Source organism: Macaca nemestrina, chromosome 17 (assembly GCF_043159975.1).
Source record: "Macaca nemestrina isolate mMacNem1 chromosome 17, mMacNem.hap1, whole genome shotgun sequence".
NCBI lineage: Eukaryota > Metazoa > Chordata > Mammalia > Primates > Cercopithecidae > Macaca > Macaca nemestrina.
The window spans coordinates 89102286-89118980 of record NC_092141.1 but is presented as its reverse complement, the minus strand read 5'-3'; the positions used below and the strand labels follow the sequence as shown (position 1 = coordinate 89118980).

The following is a 16695-nucleotide window of genomic DNA, read 5'->3' as shown; positions in this document are numbered from 1 at the left end:
CATACGCACGTACGCACGTCTTACGCTTTCTCACGCTAAGGCGTCAGTTCTCGGCCCCGGCAGCGAGAGGAGTCGGGAGGTGGTTTACGCTGTGGCGCGCGCTGTGCTCTTCCGCGGACTCTAAATCATGGCGACCACGGCCACGATGGCGACCTCGGGCTCGGCGCGAAAGCGTCTGCTCAAAGAGGAAGACATGACCAAAGTGGAATTCGAGACCAGCGAGGAGGTGGATGTGACCCCCACGTTCGACACCATGGGCCTGCGGGAGGACCTACTGCGGGGCATCTACGCTTACGGTGAGTGGGCGCGGGCCGCGGGGGCCAGCTGGCGGCGAGCCGGGGACTGAGAGCCCGACTGGTGACTCCCGGGCCGGCCCTGCACTCCGGAGGTCGTGGTCAGGGTCGAGGCTCGGGGGCCAGTGACGTGCGACCCCCACCCCCACCCCTGCCCTCACGCCTGGCTGTGTCGGCGCGTTCGCTGTGTGTCCCCTGTGCAGAGCTCGGCGCTGGGTCCGTCGGGGGCTACAGCCGCTTCGAGGCACCTCGGAGTCGTTCATTCAGCAGATAACTGTTTTGTACCTACTAACTTTTCTAGTTACTGGGGTTTTGGCGGTAAACCAGATGGGTTTGCGCCTTTACGGGTTTTGAATTTCCTTTGGGGGGACAGCATGCGGTCAGATTGCCCAGGCAGTGGTTGTTGCTGGGAAGAACCCGAAGCTAGGTAATTGAATAGAGTGGGCCTGGGAAGGAGGAGATAATTAGTAAAGCAGAGAGGTAAGGGGGTTCGCAGGAGGGGGTGCCATTTGAGCAGAGGTATGGATGAAGGAGACTTTTAGGAGAGGAGGGAAGAGCAGTTGGGGCAGAAGGAACAGCTGGTGCCAGGGCTTTGCAGCCCTTAGCCAGCTGCATTCCAGGAACTGAAAGAAGTCCCCTGTGGTGGGATTTTGGAGAGCTAGTCAGGGGCCAGATTTAGCAAAGACGTGTAGGGGTGACGAATAATTTGAATTTCATTTGGAAATCTAGTGGGAAGCCACTGGAATGTAGTAAGTAGCTATGTGACACGATCACATTTACAGCTTTAAAGATTCTTCTGGGTGTCTGTGAATTTCAGGTGAGGCGAGGCAGGGCAGGAGAGGAAACAGAAGAGTTGGGAAGCTTTTGCTCCAGTTCAGGGAAGAGAGGATTGTGCTGCCTTGGAGATGGAGTGCCAGGGAACTGACAGCATTGGCTGATGGATTGACTGTGAGTGACAGAAGGAGGAGGGTTAGTGTTTTGAGTAACCAGTGGTTGATGCTGCAAACATTTGGCTAGGTAGGCAGCACTCCAGAGAGTCAGAATCAGGAGTTGTCTCTTGGTATGTTTGAAAGATCTGTGGAAGTTGAGAGAGAGCCTGGAGAAGAGGTTGGGTTGGGCACATAGATGGGAATGGCCAGCATCTGGGGTAAATGGCCTGTGTTTAATGCTTGGGACAGGGACATTTTTTATCCTGTAGTTCTCTTTTCTTTCTTTCTGACAGTCCTGCTCTGTCACCAAGGCTGGACTGTAGTGGCATGATCTCGGCTCACTGCAACTTCTGCCTCTGGGGCTCAAGCGATTCCTTTGCCTCAGCCTCCCAAGTAGCCGACCACCATGCCCTACTAGTTTTTGTATTTTTAGTAGGGATGGGATTTTGCCATCTTGCCCAGGCTGGTCTTGAACTCCTGACCTCAGTGGTCTGCCAGCCTCAGCCTCCCAAAGTGATGGGATTACAGGTGTGAGCCACCCCACCTGGTCTTATCCTGTAATTCTTGATGCCACAGCAGTTTGGACAAAGTGAGGCGAAGGTGCTGAGGATGGGTGGTGAGAAAGCATCTCAGCCAGCCTTCCAGCGAGGCTGACAGCCCCACCTGGTTTCCTGGCACTCAGGTGGTCCCTGCCCTAAGACACTGTTGTTAGTTTCCCATCCATGTGCTTGCTCTTCGTGAAGAGTTTAAATCATCTGCTATATTTGCTTTTGTGTTAAGATGGGAAATTGTGCTACATTTTCTTTTGTTTCTCATTTTTCGCTATGCCCCAGAACTGAACAGAGCTACATTTAAGAGACTACCAAAAAATAACTGAACTAGAGTTTTGTACATAAAGTTTTATTTACTTACTTGAAAAACACATGGTTCTTCTTCAAAAGAGCCTCCCCCTTTGGTGCAGTGGTTGCTTTGCAGGAGAGATGGTATGGTAGGTAGTGAGCTGCATCCAGACAGGAGAACAGCGTAGGACACCCCACAGTGTGACCCAAGCAGGTTAAATAGAGTTGTAGACCTGTCAGCAACACACAGACTTAATGCTAGCTAGCAGGAGAGAAGAATGGCTACAGTGACTCTCCTGTTTTTTTTTGTTTTTGTTTTTAATTTAAAAAGTAGTATAGGTTGTTTGTAATCCAGTCAAACCTAAGGAAGTAATTAGAGTAAAAAGTTAGCTGCTTTTCACCCCTCTACTGCAGTAACTGCCAGGAACATTTTGGCACTTATACTTCCCGATGCTGCACACCCAGAAGATTATCATTATTATTTTTCTGTATTCTACAATTTGGTGGTGTTTTTAAAATAGAGATTTGTCTTTACAAATAATATCTCATGTTAGTTTAGAAATCCACTTAGTCCGATTCATTGAGCCCCTGGGTTTTGAGAGCTTGCTATGTTGAACACTGGGTTAGGCGGGAGGACAGGTTCAAACAGCAAACCATGTCTGCCCCTGAGGAGCTCACAGTACAGGGTTTCTGTGCTGTCATTGTAGCGAGAGCTATTTTTTTGTTTTTATTTGCAGGTTTTGAAAAACCATCAGCAATCCAGCAACGAGCAATCAAGCAGATCATCAAAGGGAGAGATGTCATCGCGCAGTAAGTTGTCCTGGGGTGCGGCGCGGGGCTGGATGCAAATTTGGGCAGCGCAGTGCAGTTAGATGCTCTGGGATGACTGTTTCCCTCAGCTTCTACACACTCAGTACCAACACGTGCCCTGACTTTAGCCACAGGGTTTAATAATTTTTAAATTTCTGTTCTCTACTATAGAAAGCTTTCATTTTCTTTTTGAGATGGAGTCTCGCTCTGTCGCCCAGGCTGGAGCGCAGTGGCACCATCTCGGCTCACTGCAACCTTTGCCTCTCTGTTTCAAGCGATTCTCCTGCCTCACCCTCCCAAGTAGCTGGGATTACAGGCGCCCGCCACCATGCCCGGCTTCTTTTCGTATTTTTAGTAGAGATGGGGTTTCACCATGTTGGTCAGGCCAGTCTCAAACTCCCGACCTCAGGTGATCCACCCTCCTTGGCCTCCTAAAGTGCTGGGATTACAGGCGTGAGTTACTGTGCCCGGCCAAGGCTTTCATTTTCTTAGCCAGCTTTGCTTGGTGGTTTGCTGGCAGGTGGAGTTGTATATAACACAATTTCGGAAAAACAGACTGCTTTTCCTCTGCTCTCACACCACCACCACAGTCATCAGCACAGAAGACGACTTGTGTGGGGGTTTTCCAGCTGGGTGTCCTCCAGTTCAGCTCATACCATCTGCCTGGAGACAGGCCATATCCCACAGGTTGAGGGCTCAGTCCCCTCAACTACCCTCTTTTCAGGCATCAATTATAAGTTTGGATGTCTAGAACTTCTGACCAAGCAGCTTCGAGTTGGGGTTCCCATGATCCCCTCTTTAGGTTGGATTAATTTGCTGGAACAGCAGCTCAGAGAACTCAGGGAAACACATTTAGTGGTTTATTATAAAGGGTGCTGCAAAGGATACAGATATGGGGGCGGGGGTGCAGCCTCCCAGAACCTCCTTGTGTTCCACTGTCTGTGTTCAGCCATCCAGAAGCTCTTCGAACTTGGTCCTCTTGGGTTTCTATGGAAAATTCCATGAGGTCAGCATTCTTTCCCCCGCCCAGGGAATAGGGCAGGAGCTTTTCTAGGATAATACCATAATGCTTTTAAAAAAAATTTTTTTTAATTTAAATTTTTTATTTTTTTTGAGACAGGGTCTTACTCTGTCTCCCAGGCTGGAGTGCAGTTGTGTGATTACAGCTCACAGCAGCCTCAACCTCCCAGACTCAAGTGATTCTCCTACCTCGGCCTCCCAGGTAGCTGGGACTAGAGGCACACATCATCATTTATGTTTTTTATTTTCTGTAGAGACAGGGTTTCCTTGTGTTGCCCAGGCTGCTCTCAAACTCCTGGCAGTCTCCCTGCCTTGGCTTCCCAAAGCCTTGGGATTACAGGCGTGAGCCACTGTGCCCGGCCTAAACACTTTTTGTGTTAAGATATGGGGCCTCACTTTGTCACCAGGGGGGAATGCAGTGGTGCGGTCATAGCTCACTGCAGCCTCTAACTCCAAGGATTAAGGAATCGTCCCACCTCAACCTCCCAGGTAGCTGGGACCGCCTGAATGTGCTGCCATTCCTGGTTGGTTTTTTGGTTTGTTTAGAGATGGGGTCTCTTCCTGTATTGCCCAGGCTGGTCTCGAATTCCTGGCTTCAGTCAGTCCTGCCTCTGCGTCCCGGAGTGTTGGGAATACAGGCCTGAGCCACCATGCCGTGAAAGGAGGGTCTTTATGACTTAAAATCTGAAAGGCAGGGAAGATGAGAGCCCCGCTGTGGAGCAGGCGAAAGGAGAGCAGGTCAGAGAGATTGTTTCCTGAGGCCTAACCAACCCATCAATTTAGTAAGACTGTAACAAGGGCTATGGGAGCTGTGAGCTAGGAACTATGAATGAAAACCTGTATGTAGTCTTATCTCCTAGCACCACAAATCCTCTTTTAATAGCTTTATTCCTCGTTTGCCTAATTTCAAAAAACTCATTTACACAAAAATTTCTTTGGAGGAGAGAGTTAGTCCAAAATCCTAGAAGGAAAAGAGTTGTATTTAGATAAAGGGGAGTCCTCCTTTTTCTGACACCTATGAAACACCTCTTGAAGTGACAGAGTCTGTGGCTCCATTGCCCCCCATGCAGAAGCCATATCTACTCTCCTCATGGACACTTAACAAGCTGTGACACTGGGCCCGAGTCCCGCCTCCTCGCAGTTAAGATGTTATTGGGTACGGGGGCTTCTTGGAATAAGGTACACAAGTGCCTCTGGAGCCCAGGCCTTGGAGTGCAGCTGTGACATGGCCTGTCCTCCCTCTAATCCCACTGCTCTTATTTCCTTCAATAGGTCTCAGTCCGGCACAGGCAAAACAGCCACCTTCAGTATCTCAGTCCTCCAGTGTTTGGATATTCAGGTAATTTGTCATTCTTAAAACAGACTGTTCTGTAATTCTAGGAAATAACTGCTTTTTCTTCTGTAACTACAGTGTTCAAAAAGTACAATTAAAAATTTTCTAGTATGTATTGACTCAGCAAATTTTTACAGAGTCTTAGTTGTACACTAATATTTGCACTAATATTCTGTCATGATTCTTTATTTAACTAGAGGAAGTTCTTGTCTGCAAACAAGGATCCTGACACATTAAGTTATTGCTGGATTTGCAATTTAAACGACATTAAGATTTGCTAACCTCTGTAAGAGATGAGAAGTATGATTAATATGAGATACTATTTCTCATATAGATCTCAGTGTGAATTACTACAATCCACCTTGATAATACTGAGAATTCTCTATTTTCTGATAAATTATTTCACCAGGTTCGTGAAACTCAAGCTTTGATCTTGGCTCCCACGAGAGAGTTAGCTGTGCAGATTCAGAAGGTGAGATGGCTAAAGATAGCGGTGTCCGATTTGCAAGTACTGCTTTTGTGATTTAGCTGTGAAACACTTGACTTATTTATTTAATCCAATCCTGTTTTCTGATACCTCAAAATTTTCTTCCTGATTAACATTTTGCCATGAATCATTATATAAATTGCTGGTTTGTATTAAGTCATTTTTGGTGTGGCTTGTGTGCTCTCAGTAGTTTTTTACAGCCTTAGGAATGTAGATTTTTCAGCAAAAAATTTTAATAAAAATAAATTAGGCCAAGGTGGGTGGATCACCTGAGGTCAGGAGTTTGAGACCAGCCTGGTCAACATGGTAAAACCCTGTCTCTACTAAAAATATAAAAAATTAGCTGGGCGTGGTGGCAGGTGCCTATAATCCCAGCTACTCGGGAGGCTGAGCAGGAGAATCACTTGAACCCGGGAGGCAGAGGTTGCAGTGAGCTGAGATTGCGCCACTGTACTCCAGCCTGGCAACAAGAGTGAAACTCCGTCTCAAAAAAATAAATTGTACCCATTTTATACTTACATAATATAAAGATGTATATTTAAAAAGATGTATATTAAGATGTTAATGTTGGTTTCTTTGGTGGATGGGATTATGAATTTTATATGTTGTTTTCTGTTAATGGTATAATTTTTGTAATAAGAAACCAGCAGGCCGGGCGCAGTGGCTCATGCCTGTAATCCCAGCACTTTGGGAGGCTGAGGCAGGCGGATCACGAGGTCAGGAGATCGAGACCATCCTGGCTAACACTGTGAAACCCCATCTCTACTAAAAATACAAAAACAAAATTAGCCAGGTGTGCTGGTGGGCGCCTGTAGTCCCAGCTACTAGGGAGGCTGAGGTGGGAGAATGGTGTGAACCTGGGAGGTGGAGCTTGCAGTGAGCCGAGATCACACCACTGCACTCCAGCTCGGACGACAGAGCAAGACTCCGTCTCAAAAAAAAAAAAAAAGAAACCAGCAAAATTACCTTGATTTTGTCAGAGAAAAGAGCAGGTGAATTTTGTGTTTTCAAGATAATAATGGCATAAATAATAATCGGTGATCATCTTGGAGTAGAAACAATCTTTCTTTTTGGAAACCACGGATGTTTCCCTTTCCCACCCTGGACGTGAACCTGTGCTTTGATTTAGGGGCTGCTCGCTCTCGGCGACTACATGAATGTCCAGTGCCATGCCTGCATTGGAGGCACCAATGTTGGGGAGGACATCAGGAAGCTGGATTATGGACAGCATGTTGTCGCGGGCACTCCAGGGCGTGTTTTTGGTAAGCACTTTTGTCACTAAAAATGGTACTGCCAGTAGTATTTGTAAGACGCACTTAAACGGTACAGGACGGCTTTCAATTTGGTGGGCTGCATGGTAGACTTTTGCACCTGGATCACTTGCGGGAGGTAGAGGGAAGGTCTCTGGAACACTGAGACCAGCTGGAATGATGAGCTCTTTCCTGGGAGCCTCAGGTGTGATTATTTCAAAATCTCATGTTATAGATATGATTTGTCGTAATTATTTCAAAATCTCATGTCATAGATATGATTCGTCGCAGAAGCTTAAGGACACGTGCTATCAAAATGTTGGTTTTGGATGAAGCTGATGAAATGTTGAATAAAGGTATGAGTAACAAGAATTACTTTTCTACTGACGTAATTCTTAGTTCTTAAATTTTCACAGTGTAAAACAAACAGATAGCCAATGAATGTTCTGAATGTGAGTAGTGTTTTCATTGTGGAAAAATAGTTGTGCCTTGGTGGCAATTATGAACAGAAATTCCTACCTTGATTTTATTTATTCATTTTTTGAGGCAGGGTCTTGCTCTGTTGCCCAGGCTGGAGTGAGCACAGTGGCATGATCATGGCTTACTATAGCTTTTGCCTCCTGGGCTCAAGCAGTCCTCCTGCCTCAGCCTTCTGGGTAGTTGTGGCTAAAGATGTGTGCACACATCTTCAGGGAAGTGGCTCACCATGGCTTGAACTGGATGGGGCGGGAGGGAAGTGCAAGAGATGAACCCTGAGCTGCATATCCAGGGCTGCAGTGAGAAGGCCTGTTTGACCCACAGTTTTATGCAGCGGCATTGATCCAGGTGAGGTGGTGGCCTCACCCACGTGGCAGTGGGGATCCAAAGCAGGGGTCGGATTGAAGGAAGGGAAGGTTTGAGGGAAGGTTGAGGGCTGGTGGCTGGCCCCTCTGCCACCCCCACCAACCCCTAGGCAGCCTTCCTAACTCAGGAGGGTCCCAGGCATGTCGCTAGGCTGGCACACGGGTGGTAAGGCAGATGGCAGGTGAGGGCGGATCTGGGAGTCAGGTGGCATAGTTACTTCAGACTTGACATGTCTTAGCTTTTAGGTGCCTTGGTACACCCTTAGTCTGTCACATGCTTGGAAGGGTCTGGCCTCGGCTGCGTGTCGACAGCCCCCTGGGTAGAGCCAGGCAGTGGGGTCCATGAACCCCGGGAACATGTGGGCCAAGTGGAAGAGCAGACAGCTGGGAGACTGGGGCAGGGGGACCTAGGAAGCACAGAGTATGTCTCATGGAGAGGTGGGACAGAGCCCAGGGAGGACACAGGGTCAGCAGCCACCAGGGGCCTGGCAGGGGTGGGTGGGCGGGTCAGCACTGGAAGGGGGTCCTAGAGCCTCCTAGGGATCCTCTGAGACAGTTTCTGTTGAGTGCTCAGAGCCAACTCCAGGCTCCTCCGTGGAGGCCTGATGTGGTGATGGGAGGATGGAGAAGGAGCGTGTGGTGTGGTTGACAGAAGGCTTGGCCGAGGGGAAGCAGAGAGAAAGGACACTTGAGGGTGGAGGAGCTTTTATCAAAGTTGGAAGAAACGTGGACATAACTCATAGGCCCATTCAAGACAGACAAACTCATGGGCCAAGGTCAAGGCCATCTGTCAGGATGTCCATTGTCAGAGAGCCTAGAGTCAGGAGCGCGCGGCCCACTGGGGCAGTGGCTGCCCAGAGCGGCTGTGGAGTAGCGGAGTGCAGGTGCCGGTGACTTCGTCATCGAGGCCTTTAATCCTGGGCTGGGGGCTAAAGACCCAGAAGTAAACCCAGGCAGAGCTGTGAGACTGCAAGCTGAGTGGCTAGAGAAATGAGTTCAGAGGAGCAAGGAGGGAAGGGGGCGCCGCTCCGGGAAGGACATGGCCCACGGGGGTTATGGAGCAGTGGAGGGCAACACCAGCAGGGCCCGGACTTCCTACAAATGCCTTTCATGTTCTTTTGTAATATATGCAAATACATGTTTATTGAGGATACATAGTTATAAAAAATGAATAAAAATCACAAAATAAGGCTGAGCTTGGTGGCTCACACTTATAATCCAGACACCTTGGGAAGCCAAGACGGGAGTACCATTGAGACCAGGTGTTCAGGACCAGTCTGGGCAACAGAGAGAGACGTACTCTCTACTAAAAAATTAAAAATTAAAAATTAGCAGAGTGTGGTGGCATGGGCCAGTCCCAGGTACTTGGGTGGCTGAGGCGGGAGGATCACTTGAGCCCAGGAGTTGGAGGCCACCGTGAGCGGTGATTGTGCCATCCTGGGTGACAGAACAAGCCTATCTTAAAAAATATTGCAAAATATGTGCGTGGTATTATGATACATATACATATATACACTATGCATCTATGCAGCAGCTCCAGGTGGGGAGTCTCAGAGTTCACTGGAGGGCACTGCACTCCTGTCTCCTGCTTGGTGGGCAGGAAAAGCCCCATTCCCCAGTCACTCACAGACGTCATCTCCTGTGTTGAGGATTGTGTTGGTGTGAGAGCAGAGGAAAATCCTAATTTGGGGGTTTTTCCTAAAACAATATGTTTCCAGACTTTCTGTACATAACTTTAGTTAATAGACGTGGAATCACGTGTATTCGGTTTGATAATCTGCTTTTTAAAAAATGCATCTGTCCATGATAAGTGTTCTGTGGCCTGTTTAATGGCAATAAGGTATTCTGTTGGAGGGATGTTCCATAATATATTTCTTGGTTGTGTAGGCTATTTTCATTCTTTAAGATAAATTGGAGGGTGGGCACAGTGGCTCACACCTGTAATCCCAGCACTTTGGGAGGCCGAGACGGGCGGATCACGAGGTCAGGAGATCGAGACCATCCTGGCTAACACAATGAAACCCCGTCTCTACTAAAAATACAAAAAAATTAGCCGGGCGAGGTGGCGGGCGCCTGTAGTCCCAGCTACTCGGGAGGCTGAGGCAGGAGAATGGCGTAAACCCGGGAGGCGGAGCTTGCAGTGAGCCGAGATAGCGCCACTGCACTCCAGCCTGGGCGACAGAGCGAGACTCCGTCTCAAAAAAAAAAAAAAATACAAAAATAAGCCAGGTGTGTGTGGTGGTGGGTAGTAATGTGTGCCCATAATCCCAGCTACCCGGAAGACTGAGCCAGGAGAATTGCTGGAACCCGGGAGGTGGAGGTGCAGTGAGCCAAGATCGCCCCACTGCACTGCAGCCTGGGCAATAGAGCAAGACTCTATCTCAAAAAAAAAAAAGCCGGGCACGGTGGCTCAAGCCTGTAATCCCAGCACTTTGGGAGGCTGAGACGGGCGGATCACAAGGTCAGGAGATCGAGACCATCCTGGCTAACACGGTGAAACCCCGTCTCTACTAAAAAAAAAAAATACAAAAAACTAGCCAGGTGAGGTGGTGGGCGCCTGTGGTCCCAGCTACTCCGGAGGCTGAGGCAGGAGAATGGCGTAAACCCGGGAGGCGGAGCTTGCAGTGAGCTGAGATCCGGCCACTGCACTCCAGCCTGGGCAACAGAGCCAGACTCAGTCTCAAAAAAAAAAAAAAAAAAACACACACACACACATGCACACAAAGATAAATTGGTAGGATTCGGATGTACACTTTCTTGGATTTTCATAGGTGTTTTGAAGTGAGGACCTCTAGGTGATAGCAATTCTTCTCTTAGAATAGTGATTGGGAAATGCATGGTGATGTGTCACCTCGAATTCACTGTGAGGGTCTGTGGCAGGCCCCCCAGGGTCTTCATAAGGGTATCAGGTGGGTGGTGAGGAAGTGCTTTGTTCTCAGCACTCACCAGCGGTACCCCGTGGGCATCCTCTCAGCCACGTCTCGGGCCTCTGGTTCCAGCAGTTCTTTGGGGGGCCTGTGCTCTGAACACCTCACATCCCTCCCCTCCTCCTTCTGGGGCCCTTTATTGGACCCCCTGCTCCTCGTTGAGGTTAAAGGTTCGGTGACCACACTCAGTTTCTGTGGTGGCTGAGGAAGCCCTGGGTTGTGGGTGGCTCTTTGTGCTTGTGGCACTTAGGGCAGAGGTCCTCACAGTGAGGGGCACAGGCCGGGAGCATCCTTGTCACCTGGGGACTTGTAGAAATGCAGATTCTCTGGCCACATATGATTTATGGAGTCAGAGCCTCCAGTTCATTAACTGGCCCTGTGGTGAGGAGGCTGGGCCCCTGCCTGCTCCTGGCTCCCTTCTCCTTTGCCCAGCTCTGCCCAGGCCTGGCGGAGGGTGCATGTGTGCTGGCTCCCGTGTTGATTCCGCCTGTGCCATGTTAAATAATGTGAATAAGTGGGCAGCATTTTTCACTGGGAGATTTTCTGTAACAAGATGTCTGGGTTCTCTTTAAAATGTGGCAGGTCTGGGCCCAGTGGATGCCAATCTCACAGGACAGTGGCAGGTGGAAGTGAGTCGGGACTGCGCCGCAGGCATCTGAGATTGTGGGTGACTCAGGCCAGCCTCTCTATTGCTTTTTATTTGGCGTCTAGGACTCTCGGGGTGGGTTTCTTGATCCCTAGAGCACTTCAGATTGAAGAAGCACCAGAGGAAAACCAGATTCCCTCAACCAGATAACACTCCGGGGGGGCGGGGAGTAGGGACGGAGAGAACGCGTGGATGTGGCCTGGTTCTGTAAAAGTGAGATCCTGTCAACTGTACCTTATCCCCACTCTGCCTCTCACCCAGTGGGAACGCTGGGCGTGCCGCCCTAAGCATCCCTCACCTGTCTTGCGCCCTGTCCCAGGTTTCAAAGAGCAGATCTATGACGTGTACAGGTACCTGCCTCCAGCCACACAGGTGGTGCTCATCAGTGCCACACTGCCACACGAGATTCTGGAGATGACCAACAAGTTCATGACCGACCCAATCCGCATCTTGGTGAAACGGTAGGAGCCCCTCTAGTCGAGTTTACTAAAACACTGGGCCCCATTTATAAAGGATTTTATGTCGTAATTTCAAAAACTTTTTATAGCCAGGGTGTTGCTGTGTTGCTGAAGCTGGTGTCAGAATCTGGGCCTCAGGCTATCCTCCTGCCTGAGTGTAAAGGAATTTAAAGCATGCAAATTCTTTTAAAATTCCTGTTTTGAAAAACCGAATAGGCTGGGCTACATAGGGAGACCCTATCTCTACAAATAATAAAAGATTAGCCAGGTAGGGTGGCACATGCCTGTAGTCCCAGCTACTCAGGAGGCTGAGGTGGGAGGATTGCTTGAGGCCAGGAGGCTGAGGCAGCAGTGAGCTGTGATCGTGCCACTGCACTTCAGCCATGGCAACAGAGCAAGACCCTGTCTCAAACAAACAAAACAAAACAAAACAAAAAAACCCATCTTTTATAATACTCATTGTGGTTTGAACCAATAATTCTAAATTTAAAAATTAGATGACTGTATTTACTTACCAGTGTTTTGTTTAGAATCATATTCCACGTGGTGCACATTGTGAAATGTTCAGTAGGATACAGAATAGAGACCTGTGTGACGGAAGTGCTGACGGGATGGAGGATAGGGCTGGGGCGCTGGGTCTGCACCAGATACCACGGTGTGACCTTCTCCACCGGGGTCTCCCTGCATCCTGGCTTGGCCCGCCCTCAAGTCCAAGCTGGAAGAATGAGGATGTAACAGGATTTGTCTTTGTCCTTCAGTGATGAATTGACTCTGGAAGGCATCAAGCAATTTTTTGTGGCAGTGGAGAGGGAAGAGTGGAAATTTGACACACTGTGTGACCTCTACGACACACTGACCATCACTCAGGCGGTCATCTTCTGCAACACCAAAAGAAAGGTAAGAGGTACTGCATGGCCTCCATGTGCTTGAAGGGGAATTGCAGATTGAGTCTCTGAATGACTTAAATCAAGATTTTTCAGTGAAGGGCCAGTTTGTCCATATTTTAAGCTTTCGGGGTATGTGGTCTCTTGCAAAAGCAGCTGTAGACAATATGCAAATGGTCAGATATGGCTGTGACCATTAAAACTTTATTTACAGAACAGCGATGCCAGCCACCCTGAAAGATTCAGATTTCGTTGAAGGTGGAACCCAGGCTTGAGTAGTTTTAGATGCCCAGGTGATGATAATGTGGAGGCAGACCTGAGGACTGTCGGCCACTTTCCTGAGAAAGGAAAGGAACTGGGCTACATTCTGACAAGACTGGAATTCAAATTTCAAATGAGAATGAGCACACCTGGCCCCCTCCCCCATAGAGTCATTATGTGGAGAAAATGAAGTAAGAGGGTTTTGTGAGTGCACCCCAACATTTTCTGGGAAAAAGTTTGTGCATCCAGTTAGGATGATCCTGAGTTTTAAGAGCAGTTACTTTGTGAATATTGATACTGGTTCTGCAAATGATGGGGGTAAAATCCCGAATGCACATCTCTGGTTTGGTGTACGAACTTGCAGTAGCATCTGCTGATTGGATTTGTAGGTGGACTGGCTGACAGAAAAAATGAGAGAAGCCAACTTCACTGTGTCCTCAATGCACGGAGACATGCCCCAGAAAGAGCGGGAGTCCATCATGAAGGAGTTCCGGTCGGGCGCCAGGTGGGTCCGCTGTGCTGTGGCTCTGCCGGTCAGGGTTTGCTAGACTGTGTGCTCAGCACTTCATATGCACTGCCTGAGGCAGGCCCCAGAGCTGGGGAGATGACGAGCTCCTGCTCTGAAAGCTGAGGCCCTGGGTGAGCAGAAAACCTTCCAGTTAATGAGACGTTCGCTGTGCTCCTGTAATACTTCGGTTGAGGTGATAACAAGCCTTAACTAGCCAGGTTGGCACTTTGGTTACAAGTGTGTGTCTTCTTTTCCAGTAAGTACGGGTTTTCTGTTCATCGTTTCAATTAGTTTAATTCCACAGTGGTCAGGTATCTTCTCACTGCAACCTCTGCCTCCTGGTTTCAAGTGATTCCCGTGCCTCAGCCTTCTGAGTAGCTGGAATGGCTTTTTTTTTTTTTTTTTTTTTTGCATTTTTAGTAGAGACAGGGTTTCACCTTGTTGGCCAGGCTGGTCACGAACTCCTGACCTCAGGTGATCTGTCCACCTCAGCCTCTGGCAGTGCTGGGATTACAGGTATGAGCTGCCACTCCCAGCCAAAGATACTGTTCTTAATTTGTTGCTAGGCAAAAGTAAAATATTTTTCCCAATTAATTGGTTTAGGACCAACGAAACAAGTTAAAGGTAGTGTAGTAAAAGATGTCTGTTTTTTTAATCTGATGGAGCACATGACCGAAGTAACTAAATCCAGCAACAGCCCCTCTGCACAGGGATTTCTGGTGCTGTCCCTGAGGCTTCATATTTGCAGACAGACTGGTGTGAGGGGGAATCTCATATCTTTTGAACTTGTAGCCAGGATTCCTCAAAATTAGCAATGGAAGCAAGTCCAGTCTTAAACTTGCATGAGTAATTTAATCGCCTCAAACACACTTTCTGTTTTGCAGCCGAGTGCTTATTTCTACAGACGTCTGGGCCAGGGGGTTGGATGTCCCTCAGGTGTCCCTCATCATCAACTATGATCTCCCCAATAACAGAGAATTGTACATACACAGGTAGGATGCAAGCTCTCATTGACTTCACTTCTGTGACACATTTACTAAATCTTGATTGCTGTAGATACTGACTCTGATATTGTTTTATTCCTGAAGAATCGGGAGATCAGGTCGATACGGCCGGAAGGGGGTTGCCATTAACTTTGTGAAGAACGATGACATCCGCATCCTCAGAGATATCGAGCAGTACTATTCCACTCAGATCGATGAGATGCCTATGAACGGTAGGAAATCGTCCAGCTCTACTGGAATTGTAGAGAGAACTTCCCTATTCTTAGTTTGGGGCACTTGAGTTTGTTTTTTTGTTGTTGTGGTTTTTTTTTGAGACGAAGTTTTGCTCTGTCAGCCAGGCTGGAGTACAGTGGCATGATTTTGGCTCACTGCAACCTCTGCCTCCTGGGTTCAAGCAATTCTCCTGCCTCAGCCTCCTGAGTAGCTGGGATTACAGATGCGTGCACCATAACCAGCTAATTTTTGTATTTTTAGTAGAGACGGGATTTCACCATGTTGGCCAGGCTGGTCTTGAACTCCTAGCCTCAAGTGATCTGTCCACCTTGGCCTCCCAAAGTGCCAGGATTACAGGCGTGAGCCACTATGCCTGTCCTGTTTTTTGTTTTGAGAAGTCTCTTGTGAGATTTTAGTTAAATTTACGTTACAAATTTTCTTTTTTTTTTTTTTTTGTATTGTTCTTTAATCTGTTTCTTTCTTCACTTTCAGTTGCTGATCTGATCTGAAGCAGATCGAGGGGATGAGTGAAGACTGTTCACCTGTTCTGTACTCCTGTTTGGAAGTATTTAGGTCCAGCTTCTATTTAATGGGGTTTATATGGACTCTCTTCTCATAAACGGCCTCCTGTCTCCCTCCGAAGAGGATGTGGGGATTCTGCTCTTTTCTTATTTACATGTAAATAATACATTGTTCTAAGTCTTTTTCATTAAAAATTTAAAACTTTTCCCATAAACTCTATATTTCTAAGATGCCACCAGCTTCTCTAGTAACTTACTGTGTAGTCTTGGGTCATTTCACTCACTTTTCTAATTTTTCTTTTTTTCTTGAGGAGTCTCCTTTTTTTTGAGACGGAGTCTCCCTCTGTCGCCCAGGCTGGAGTGCAGTGGCGCGATCTCAGCTCACTGCAAGCTCCGCCTCCCGGGTTCACGTCATTCTCCTGCCTCAGCCTCCCAAGTAGCTGGGACTACAGGCGCCCGCCACCACGCCCGGCTAATTTTTTTGTATTTTCAGTAGAGACGGGGTTTCACCATGTTAGCCAGATGGTCTCAATCTCCTGACCTCGTGATGCAGCCGCCTTGGCCTCCCAAATGCTGAGATTACAGGCGTGAGCCACCGCACCCGGCCCATCTCACTTACTTTTCTAATCTTTTTTTTTAATTTGAGAGAGTTTCATTGTTGATGAGTTTTGCTCTCCCGCCCAGGCTGGAGTGCAGTGGCACCATCACAACTCATTGCAGCCACAACCTCCTGGGCTCAGGCGATCCTCTCAGCTCAGCCTCCTGAGGAGCTGGGAGCACAGGTGCATGCCAGCACACCTGGCTAATTTTTAACTTTTTTGTAGAGACAGGGTCTCTCACTTTGTGGCCTAGGCTGGTCTGTCACTCATGGGTTTAAGTGATTCTTCCATCTTGGCCTTACAGAGTGCTGGGATAACAGGTGTGAGCTGCCGTGCCTGGCCTCACTTTTCTAATTTTTTTTTTTTTTTTTTTTGAGAGCCAGGATCTCCCTGTCTGTCGCCCAGGCAGGAGTATAGTGGCAAGAGCATGACTTGCCACAGTGTTGACAAACCAAAACAGATAATTATCTGTTTAAATATTTAAATTATTAAAGTATTATTTAAGTTATCTGTCCAAATATTTAAAGTAATTATGTAGCGTTATAGGCACACAGCACCACAGCTGCCCAATTTTTAATTTTTTGAATGTTTTTAAAGACAAGAGTCTCCCTCTGTTGACCAGGCTGGTCTTAAACTCCTGACTTCAAGCAGTCCTCCCGCCTCAGCCTCTCAAAGTGCTGGGAATACATGCATGAGCCACCGATCACGCTCTAATACTTGAAATGGAAACGTTAAAACTAACTGGCCCCTCCCTTGCCGAAATTGGTTGGGATGATAATCTTCATTTCAGGGTTAGGGTGAGCTTGGAAATATTTTTAAATTTCATCAGGTAATTCTACTTGAAGGCATCTGAAATTGTATAGTTTATGAA

General features: G+C 47.9%; 2 protein-coding genes across 2 annotated transcripts in view; one reads left to right on the top strand and one right to left on the bottom strand.

Moving 5' to 3' along the window:
* LOC105469273 (caspase recruitment domain family member 14) overlaps positions 1 to 427 on the bottom strand; it is an 80129-nt gene extending 79702 nt beyond the window's left edge. The window contains exon 1 of the mRNA XM_071081781.1: positions 296 to 427. The gene's annotated coding sequence lies outside the window, so the exon portion shown is untranslated. The remainder of the gene's footprint in view (positions 1 to 295) is intronic.
* On the top strand, positions 42 to 15431 carry LOC105469270 (eukaryotic translation initiation factor 4A3). The gene is made up of 12 exons (XM_071081786.1): positions 42 to 296; positions 2799 to 2871; positions 5164 to 5230; positions 5634 to 5696; positions 6841 to 6973; positions 7237 to 7317; positions 11696 to 11837; positions 12593 to 12731; positions 13369 to 13484; positions 14372 to 14479; positions 14576 to 14703; positions 15197 to 15431. The coding sequence occupies exons 1-12, from the start codon at positions 128 to 130 to the stop codon at positions 15211 to 15213; spliced, it is 1236 nt and encodes a 411-aa protein (XP_070937887.1). The 5' UTR covers positions 42 to 127; the 3' UTR covers positions 15214 to 15431.
* Positions 15432 to 16695: the final 1264 nt, after the last annotated feature.